Genomic DNA, 11,586 nt, shown 5'->3' with positions numbered 1-11,586 from the left:
CTTGTTTCAATACGGCATATTTGAGGTTATAATGATGGGTGTTTTTTTTGTACCTTCTTTTGGTATCGCCCCTCTGACATCATTATCGAATGATACCCAGTGGGCGAAAAATACACAAATCACGGATTTGAATATATTGCTGTTTCTGAATGCACTCATGTGGCGAACCAATAGTTTTACAACTAGATTTTTAAGTAAGGTGTTTTCCAGGTGGTTTTTAGATGTATTTGTACTGACTCGAGCCAAAAGAATCCATCCTCAAATATATTAAGATATTCTGGTTTCTTGATATGGAAATTCCTTTAATATACTGTAATGAAATCAGATTTTTTTCATCAACAGAGAATTATATCTAACATATGTAATGTAATTTGTTTGCTACAAAAACATGAGATATAGCCTATATTACATATTTTCACTGCACTGAAAAAAAATCTATGTAGGATTTACTTTGAAACTATTTTCTCTAAAAATTTCACAAATAATTACAAATAAACTTTCAATTTTGAGGTAGAAAAACAGAAAAAGTATTTTACTCCAGCAAAAAGGTAAAATCATATTACAATATGCTTGAGACTATGACATTTAGTGGACTCATGTTGATATATGTCTGTTGTCTTTGAGGGTCTTTTTGAGGTCTTTCTTTGATCGCGGATTAAAGGTCACCGGCAGAAGCCTTTCATTTTCCCTTAGATTCTTCACTAGACAACATGTTTGTTTTCACTGTCTCCAAAATCTGATTAAACCGACAAGACCTTTGAGCACTGAGAATATTCCCGTAGAGGCCATAAGTCTGAGATCAAACAGAAACTGACATCACCTAAATGGGGTTTAAGTTCATGACCTGGAACCATAAAGTCAACCCTGCACGAGTGCCATGCCGGCCACAAACCAATATTGGCATCCAACACAAGATTTATCACCAAGGCAAGCATCACTATTGCTCACACTTAGGTTTAGGGCTTTCTAAACCACATTGTGTTGGTGCTATAATATTGCAATGACAATTATTACTATTAATGTTTCTCATATTTGTATTGTGCATAAATAAAACAACTGTCAGTATCCTCCATGCTTTATTAGGCACATTAGATCTACATGCAGCAGCCTCAAATGAAATAAATGATAAGCAACAAAGGAATACAGTATCAGATTCACTCGAGAAGGATCTTCTTCTCCACTCTGAATTGCTCATAATGAATTTAAACCACATCCACATTTCATTTTCCATTACTCAGAGCATTACGGAAGAGGCTGGAGACCAGAGGGGGTCTCTGAGAGGACCCATCAGTATCTGTCTCGTGCACATCTGCAAAGCACATTTAGAGTGCAAATTATCTTTTAAACAAAGCTACAGATGTATTAAGTCCAAAAGAAATCATTAATTTAATGTATTTATGATTTTCAGTGTGTTTAGAGAGGATAAACTGCCAGTATTGGATGCAACATGGATCAGGTTTGTGTGCAAGGGAAAGGAAATATATCTCAGTGTGTTAAACAAATTAAAGATGCGCTCCATGAGAAAACAAACCAAATTTGATATCAGCAAAACAAAATGTTGTGATGTTTATGTTTAAAACAAGCAGAAAACAATTTGCTAGTGGGCTAAGAAAAATAAACGTCATTCAAGATTTAGCACAAAATTGGCCTAAAACTATTTAAAAACTATATATACACTGAACAAAATGGCATCGATTTTTTTTTCTCAGAAATCGCTTGTACATTACACCAAAAAAATAAAAATCCAAGTAACACATTGAATTAAACATGAAATTTTGAAGCAGAGTATTTTTTTCTGAATATTTATGGTATTTTCCTGTTATTTACAACTTTTAAAAATCCATTTACAGTGTAAAAATACTATTAACACACTGAATTAAACATGAAATTTTGAAGCAGAATATTTTTTCAGAATATTTATAGTATTTTCCTGTCAAACATACTTATTTACAACTTTTAAAAATCCTTTTTACAGTGTATATTTATATATATATATATATATATATATATATATATTAAATATTAATAAATACTAAATATAAAACAATAAAGATTAAAAAAGTTAAATATTGTTAAAGAAAGAAAGAAAGAAAGAAAGAAAGAAAGAAAGAAAGAAAGAAAGAAAGAAAGAAAGAAATGGTTTGCCAATTTAGCCTAAATGAATTTGTTGTGAATATTTAGATATTTTAACTAGAAAACAAGACAAAACTTCAAGGTAACTGTATCTTGTACGAACAACGTCCTTTATCTGAAATGTCTTCTATGAACAATGCATTTTATTTAGAAAAATGATATCTATAGATATTGTGCAAAAAGCATGGTTATTTATGGAAGAAAACAATCCCACAATAGATAATGGCAGGTCATGTTCTTGACATTTCAGCTGAATACTGGCCAAAAGAGACAAAGTTCGCACGAGACAGAATCCACCCAGTAACAATGGCTACACCATTGGGATTTTTTACATAATTTGTCTGTCACTGGGACAAACCCTTTCAAAAGATATATCTTTGAACCTTCTTTACCCTTAGAGGATGCATTTTTGTTCCTTAATGGTACATACATATACCTATTAGCACCTAAATGCTTTTGAAAAGGTACCGCCCCAGCTTTTGTACCTTTTCTTCTGAGAGTGTATGAACAACTCTTGCCATCTTAAAGAGATCGGTAAACAATAATAAATCTGTCATCAGAATCACCATGAAAAGACTAGTAAGGAAGCAGCTGAAATGGAAAGCAAGTTTATCTGTCAGTGGTTGAAGAAAGTGTGAACAGTCCTTAACACTGGAATATTTTTCACTCGGTTTCACTGACAGTTCTTCCGATTGGTTGGGAATTTGTTTTTTCTAAAAGTGCAGCATATAAAATGTCTGTGAGCGTACCATGTTTGATCTCATGTAGTCCATCGTCTACTCTAAGAATGTGAGGCAAGCTTACACAGTGCCTTGTAGCTTAGCCACCTTCATGCAAAGAAACTGTATTAGACAGACACAGTTGAATAAATCTGTTAAATGATACTCACAGACCATGTTAACACGGCTCTTCTAGTGTAAACCATCTGAAGGCCCTGTGCACACTAGCTGTTTGCCCTCAGAAGACTGAATACAGCACTGAGGAAGAGCAGAGCCGTATGGAAAAACACGAAGGGTTCATGTTTGTGTCCATACAGACAAGATATAAAGGCTATTTTTAGCATACACAAACAGTGCCAGCAAATGCTTTTGATTTGACTCCGGTTTCTCAGCTGAAGGGAAAAGCAGTAACTGAGAAAACACACATGTCACGTTTACATATGGAAATAATACTTGGGGAATCTCAGTTGAGTTATATTCCACCCCCAAATCAAGATACAAAACTTTAAATTTAAATATTTTCATGAATTAAGCACACTCCCATTACTGTAATGTGAAAACGTTTTTAAATCAAAATACTAAATTCAGCACGAAAAAATTATATTCATCTACACAACGACTGCTGACACGTGGGATGGGGATTAATTGTTATGAAAATAAAAATGAAACATGAATGGTCTGAATAACAGTTCTATTCTATTGTATTATGTACTTCAAATACTAATAATTTCACATTTTTTATTTTGGAATGAAATATGATGCAGACATTGTTTTTTTAATAACAATTTTAATGTCTCTATCTATTCAGTCAGTCACGTTTTATAAACAAATGCTAAATCAAACAAATCTGCTTCCATCTAGTGGTCGTGTGTGACAGCATGGTTTTCGTCATTTTACGCCAGTGCGCATTACTTTACGGTAACGTTAAGTGCCCAGTAATAGCAGCATGGCGACTGCAGCAGCAGACAGAAGCGATGGAGCGTCACATCAAAGTGATATATGTAAAGAAGATGGAGATAATAACCCAACACCGAGCCAGAGTTCATCTGACGAACAGAACACAGAATCGAAACCGGTGTGTCTCATAGTTTTAGGCATGGCAGGGTCAGGAAAAACAACGTTTGTGCAGGTAAGACTGCTATCACATTATATAACATTTCCTTTATTACAATAAGATTTTGTCAGCGTTCAATGTGATAAGTAATTCTGATCATAAAGAAATTGAAAACACATTAACTTGGCTGTTTACATGTTATTTCGTGTTTTCTCAGAGGCTCACAGCTTACCTGCACTCCAAGAAAACTCCTCCATATGTTATCAATCTAGATCCTGCAGTTCACGAGGTCCCTTTTCCAGCCAACATTGGTATGTCACTGTTAACAGTTACCTGAGCAGGTAACCTCACGTAACTAGTCGTTAATACACAACCTGCCCGTGAGTAAAAAAAAAATCCAAGCTAATTTAATTCATAAATATTAGTGATTTTACAAGCGTCACTTTAATCATGTTTTTGTTAGCATAAAATAAAAAATGTCAAATTCTAAATATGAGATGAAAGTGATTTTAAAAGCCAAATGAGTTGGAAAATATTTATGGACAGATTTGGAAAATAATGTTTATGCACGTTTTGAGAACATATTTAAAGTTCAGATTGATTTGATTGCTTTGATATAACAGATTGGGCACTGGATGCAAAAGCAGTGGAGTTTCACTCAGGGTTCATGTATTGATTAAAATGCTGAAAAACAAGACCGCTTTGGTATTGTGGATAAATGTTCATGATTGATGAGCATCTTCATCTGATTGAGTTTTTCCTTACAGACATCAGAGACACTGTCAATTACAAGGAAGTCATGAAACAGTATCCTTTCAGTTTGAGTGCCTTGTGCTGTGGATCATAATTATCATGCATATGTTCGCCGAAATTTGGATAGTTTTACTAAACATTTAACCTTCTTTACAATTTAAGCTTCTTCACAACCCACAGTCGTGGAAAACTTGAAATATCAGGGAATTTTAAGATTATGATTTCCAGGCCTGGACAAGTTACATATATTAATATCTTAAAAATGCATGGAAATGCCCATAATCGGTTTCTAAATATTTTTAATAATGTAGTTACGCGCAGCTCTTTTTGTGAGTGTGTTCTCTATGAAATCATTTTGCTTTTGGATTCCTGACCTCTTCCTTAGATCCTTTTCCAGTGAATCACAAATGACTGGAAAAGTTATGGAAATTTATCGGTCAAAAAGTGTATGAACCTTGGATAAATGTGATGTCATGTGTGTGGATTGTCTTTGACTCTAGTACAGATATGGTTTAGGTCCAAATGGAGGAATCGTCACATCTCTCAATCTGTTTGCAACACGATTTGATCAGGTTTGAAGGATCCAGTAGATGTCACTGTTTTAATCTTTTATGTCCACAATACTTCTGTTTTAACTTACCAGTTCTGTGTCCTCTTTTAGGTCATGAAGTTTATTGAGAAAAAGCAAAGTAACCACAGGTAAGTTGGTGTTTAGTAGATTTGCTGATATCTTTACTAATTTCTTATTGCTACAGTATCATGCATTGAGTATTGTTTTTTGTAGACATGTTTTGATTGACACTCCTGGACAAATAGAAGTGTTCACATGGTCTGCATCTGGAACCATCATAACTGAAGCACTGGTATGTGACACTCACTCTTAGTCGGGTTTATTGTTACTTGGATATATTTGCATTGCTTAATTTGGAATATAAAACAGTATAACGTTTCCTTTCTAGGCCTCTTCTTTTCCCTGTGTGGTTATTTATGTGATGGACACGTCTCGGAGTGTAAATCCGGTCACCTTTATGTCCAACATGCTCTATGCCTGCAGGTCAGTGTCTCAGACTTGTTTTCTTATTTCTTGTTTATGCAATATGTTGGATATATAAACTGCACTAAACATTTTCATTGCACTTCTTAGTGTTACATTCACACGGTATAATTCAGTGTTAACAGCAGCATGAAAGTTATGTCATGATTTCAGTAGATCTTACTAAAATATCTTGTTTTGTTTTTTCCCAGCATTCTGTACAAGACCAAGCTACCTTTCATAGTTGCCATGAACAAGGTAAAATTAATAATAATAATAATAAAACAGTCAACTGATAACAGTGGCCAATGCTGATAACTGATATCTAGAAAGCAGGATGACTGATATATACATTGGATGATACAAATTAGATGTAGTATTTTCTAAATAAAACTAAGTTATTTAATTCATATGAATTTTAAAACAATATAAATATTAACAAATATATTTTATTGGCAAATGATCAATATGTTTATTACTATTTTATTCACATTCAATATATGTATTTAATTCATGAATACAGTTTCTGTTCAAAGATTAAACAGAAGGTATTATCCATTATCCTATGTTTTTAGCTTTAAATAGAAAAATCAATGTAAGTTATTTGTTTCATTATGTTAAACTATGTATTTTTCTGACTCTTTATCAGACTGACATCATTGATCACAGTTTTGCGGTGGAGTGGATGCAGGACTTTGAGGTCTTCCAGGATGCTTTGAATCAAGAGACGTCCTACGTTAGTAACCTGACCCGCTCTATGAGTCTGGTCCTGGATGAGTTCTACACCAACCTGAGGGTGAGCCTGAAGCTCTGGTCCAGTTAAACTGCATGCACATGATCTGGATGATTGTTAGATTGTTGCTTAATAGCCCAAGCCAAAGAGCCTGGATTTGTAAATCTAATTCCTTAGAAAAAATGTAATACCTTAGAGTTATAATCTAGCACCACCAAAAAAAAAAAGAAAAGATGATGTATAACTCTCAGTGTCTGAAATGTATTTTTTGGCTTTAAGGTCACAGTTGCAATCAGTCTTTTGTGACAGGTTGTTTTTCTCTCGGTTAAGTGCCTTTGCAGGAGCGTTACAGACTCTTTTTGTGTCCTGTAGGTTGTCGGTGTGTCTGCAGTCACGGGTTCTGGGCTTGATGAGCTGTTTGTACAGGTTGCTGATGCTGCTAAAGAGTATGAAACGTATGTATCCCAACACTGTGTAATGAGGAAATTCAAACTTGGACTGTAGACTAAAATTTTCGTAAACACTATAAATAATACTAAAATAGCACTGCTACACTGAAAACACTCAGCATGGACCAAGAAGCTGCACTTCAGAAAGAATAAAAAATCAATCTTCTTGGGCTTTTAAATTAGTGTAAAATTGAATTTGAATGGACCGTTTTAGAATATTGAATTAATTTTACAACTTGAAGGGATAGTTCACCCAAAAATGAAAATTTGATGTTTATCTGCTTACCCCAAGGGCATCCAAGATGTAGGTGACTTTGTTTCTTCAGTAGAACACAAACAAAGATTTTTAACTCGAACTGTTGCAGTCTGTCAGTCATACAATGGGACTCATGGCTTTGAGAAAAAAAAAACATACACAGACAAAACCAAATTAAACCCAGCAGTTTGTGATGATACATTGAGGTGTAAAGACACGAAACGATCGGTCTGTGCAAGAAACTGAACAGTATTTATATCGTGTTTTACCTCTGATCCACCGCACGGTCCAACTGTCCTCAGCGCGTTCACACAACAGCCGGCGCGTGATGCCTCTTCATCTTCTTGCTTTACTGTGGATCGTAGACTTAAGTGCATTACTGCCTATTTAAATGGACCATTTAACTCAACGGTTTGAGTTAAAAATCTTTGTTTGTGTTCTACTGAAGAAACAAAGCCACCTACATCTTGGATGCCCTTGGGGTAAGCAGATAAACATCAAATTTTCATTTTTGGGTGAACTATCCCTTTAATAAAGTTATAAATAGTTTTTTTCTAACTAGCTGGATTTGGTCAAAAGACATCCATTTTAATAGCACTTCCAACTTGGTGTAATATAATGGAAATAGGAGCAGATTCATTTTAATGTGAAGTTATTATGGCGTATGTGTTGTTAAGGACAATATGCATTTATGTTTAAAAATAAATAAATGCTTATATTATTTTGCAGCGAGTATCGCCCTGAATATGAACGTCTGCACAGAGAGTTGGTGAGTAATCACTGATGTAGGCTGATGTACTAGTCATAAATCAACTGGCCATTCCACAAATATATTACCAGCACTTATTAAACTACATATATTTTGAAACCATATGTATATTATTTTTTTATTTGAAAGGCATATAAAAATGTCCCTTTTTCATTCCATGAGAAAAGGTCAAGTCTGACTGTTATTAATGCTTTTGTCTCATACTCAGGCTGAAGCTAGGAGTCAGAAACAACAGGAGCAGTTGGAACGCCTTCGGAAGGACATGGGAGCAGTTCCCATGGAAACTGCAGTTCCTACCGGTACATTCATTCAGAAAAATATATTTGAAAGTCATTAATCAACTCTGAATTCTTCACATGTAACGTAAGATCTGATATTTAGAGGAGAACACAAATGTCTTTTTTTTTTTTCCGAAAAGAGTGGGTTAACATGTTTGGTAACACTGCTGTTCAAAAGTATAGGGTTGGCAAGAAGTCATATTGTAAACTATCACTGCAATTTAAAACATCTTTTCTATTTTAATATATTTTCATATGTAATTTGTTTGTGATGCAAAGCTGAATTTTCAGCCTCCAGTCTTCGGTGTCACATGATCCTTCTAATATGCTGATTTGCTGCTCAAGACACATTGCATATTATTATCAATGTTGAAAACAGTTATGCTGCTTAATATTTTTATAATATATTTTATTCAGGATTTTTTGATGAATAGAAAGTTCAAAAGAATGCAATTGATTTAAAATAATGTTATATGTATATACTGTCACTCGTAATTAAATGCATCCTTGCAGAATAAAATAAATATATTTCTTACTGCCCCCAAATTTTGAACAGTAATGTCTATTTTACATTAAATGCTTTTTAGAACAGATACATATCCTATTTCTGCATTCATCTGGTCTTTGAGAGTGATTTATCATTAGCATTGTCTCCAAAAATTATGCATGTATCCTATATACACTGGCACATCTGGTTATTTTATTCTTTAGAAGCCCCAGGTCTTGGTGGGCCCAGTGACCTCATCTTTACTCGCGGGAACCCTGATGAAGCTGAGGAAGACCTAGACAGTGATACCGACGATATCGATCACACAGGTGAGGATACTTCAGATGGCTCTTAAAGAACCGTAATCATTGTCACACCATGTAACACACGTGTTTATTATGTAACTTTTTCCCCAACAGTCACAGAAGAAAGTAAAGAGGCCGGTGCTTTCAGAAACTTTCTGAAGGAGAGAAAGGAAATAGTGCAGGTGCGCAACAGGAAGTCAAAGTGAGAGCAGGAAACGGTCACGATGTATGTATACTGTTCCCGAACGTTGACCGTTCCACATTGAAAGACTCTAAAATAAGTTGTTATAGATCCTGCTGCCACATTAGCTAGTCTGCGCTGAGATTTCAGAACTGCAAGTAAAGAAATTTGTATTAGAAAGTAAAAACAGGTTATGGACTGCATTCGTTCAAAACCAAACATCAGCATGGAGTTGAATATCTTGGGTCTCCACTGAGCATGTATTCAAACAAATACACTCTGAAAAATGTCAGAACATAACTTGTTTATTTTTTGCATAATATATTTATGTACACTCTACAAACTTATTTGGCTTTTAATAAAAATGCTTAGTATTTCCTAACAACCTGGAACAGAAACCAAAATCTGCAGTTTCTCTTCTGACTTCCTGTACCTTTTAAAGTTCATGTTTCTATGATGGGAAATAAAATATTTTATATATATATATATATATATATATATATATATATATATATATATATATATATATATATATATACACACACACAAGATCTGCTTTGCTGCGAGCTTTCTGCTTTGTCTTTTCATAATGTTCAGTGAATAAGAAGTGTTCAGAGTGTTCGTATCGAATGGAGCCGAGCGTGTGCTGAGATGACGGGTGGGCAGTAGTGGTTTTGCAGCCATATGGCAGAGAGATCCAGTGGGTGTAGTGAGACTGGGATACATCTTCACGCCTTCAGCCCCTCTGTTTCATGAATTAAGATTCTTGTAGACCTTCACATGTGTGAAATACCACTCGGAGAAACCTTCAGCTTTCAATTTCTTTGAATGTGAGTGCTGAAGAGGTCATAGAAAGTCAACTTTTAGAGGAAACAACTCAAACATTTATTTCCTGTGCTTTTGTTCATAGTATAGGTGCTAGAATGACCTTCATTTAATAATTTGCATGCTGAAATTACATTCAGCTATTGAATTAGCCAAGTGCTGCTTTAAGATTGATCAATCTATATTTTTGGGCCAATTGTTGCAGAAATATAGCACTATGCTTAATTCACCTTTCCACAAATCAAGGCCTTAAAATAGGTGCAGAAAATCGTAAATTCATAAAGGCGTGACATGGGAAGTCATGGCCTAATGGTTAGAGAGTCGGACTCGTAATCCAAAGGTTGCGGGTTCGAGTCTCGGGCCCGCAGGAATTGTAGGTGGGGGGAGTGAATATACAGCGCTTTCTCCACCCTCAATACCACGACTGAGGTGCCCTTGAGCAAGGCACCGAACCCCCAACTGATCCCCGGGTGCTGCAGCATAAATGGCTGCCCGCTGCCCACTGCTCTGGGTGTGTGTTCACGGTGTGTGTGTGTTCACTGCTGTGTGTGTGTGTGTGTGCACGTTGGATGGGTTAAATGCAGAGCACGAATTCCGAGTATGGGTCACCATACTTGGCCGTATGTCATGTCACTTTCACTGTCACTTAAATGTTGCATGCACTGCAAAAATGAATATCTTGCTCAGTATTTTGGTACATTTACTTTGATGCATTTACTGGAGATGCAAAATGAAGATATGAAGTCTAAAACTGAAAAAAAAAAAAAATTGTTTTAATCACAAACTTCTCAAGTAAATCAATCTTTATTTCAGAATCTTTTAGACATTTACATTTGCAAACAAAACAAAATTACTAATTAGAAGGTAAAAGTAATTTCCATATTCTAGTGGTTAGGAGCAGAAGTATTCAAACCCTAAGCTGTTTATTTTAGTTAAATTAATTAAGTGCTTAAGATCTGTATTTTCAAACTTTAAAGTGTTGCTAATATAATTTATTGTGTGCTGCCTGGACATTTACATTTAGAGGACATTGTTGTATTATGTGCCCTTCTGTTTACTCATTAAATTAATTTAGCTTGGTCTTAAATCCTGCACACAGATAAGAATTTTTGTAGATTATGCTAATTGATTGTATTTTTCAAAACTCTGCATCATCGATTTGCATTTTCTCAGAGGAATTGCATTAACAGTAATTGTCTGTACTTTTAAAGACAACGAAAGGTCATGTTCTCATTGTTAAAAGCTACACTCAGTGCATCCAAGTCCTGCAGACTCTAACTTTAGTCTGTAAGTTTCTAGTATAAGAGTAGTCGTGAACAGATGCGAGCACGCTTTCGCTGTGTGGCGTGACTCATCATTCTGAGGCGTGTAGGTTGTGTGGCAAACCTAACAATGGCAGATGCCTTTGGATTTCACAGAGCGTGAGTCACTATGTGGTTGAGTTTACCAGCGCTCAATCTTAACACCCTTGCATGCTGCTACCACACACATACAAATTCTCGGTAGCCAAACATAAAGGGAGAAAGGATGAGTTGAATGGAAGCGGGAAGTGTCAAGACGCCTACTATAATTGCATGTCTGGGAGGAAGAACATTGCCTGGTGAGATGCAA

At 35.2% G+C, this 11,586-nt stretch overlaps 1 protein-coding gene across 1 annotated transcript; it reads left to right on the top strand.

The window, feature by feature from the left end:
• Nucleotides 1-3,762: 3,762 nt before the first annotated feature.
• Nucleotides 3,763-9,631, top strand: gpn1 (GPN-loop GTPase 1). The gene is made up of 14 exons (XM_079386658.1): nt 3,763-3,981; nt 4,124-4,217; nt 4,674-4,713; nt 5,165-5,231; nt 5,321-5,358; nt 5,444-5,522; nt 5,619-5,713; nt 5,905-5,950; nt 6,342-6,488; nt 6,798-6,880; nt 7,860-7,899; nt 8,108-8,198; nt 8,889-8,993; nt 9,084-9,631. The coding sequence occupies exons 1-14, from the start codon at nt 3,799-3,801 to the stop codon at nt 9,173-9,175; spliced, it is 1,200 nt and encodes a 399-aa protein (XP_079242784.1). The 5' UTR covers nt 3,763-3,798; the 3' UTR covers nt 9,176-9,631.
• Nucleotides 9,632-11,586: the final 1,955 nt, after the last annotated feature.

This window comes from Barbus barbus (assembly GCF_936440315.1).
Source record: "Barbus barbus genome assembly, chromosome: 30".
Classification (NCBI taxonomy): Eukaryota; Metazoa; Chordata; class Actinopteri; order Cypriniformes; family Cyprinidae; genus Barbus; species Barbus barbus.
The sequence above is the reverse complement of the archived record's forward strand: the minus strand, read 5'-3'. Positions and strand labels throughout refer to the sequence as shown.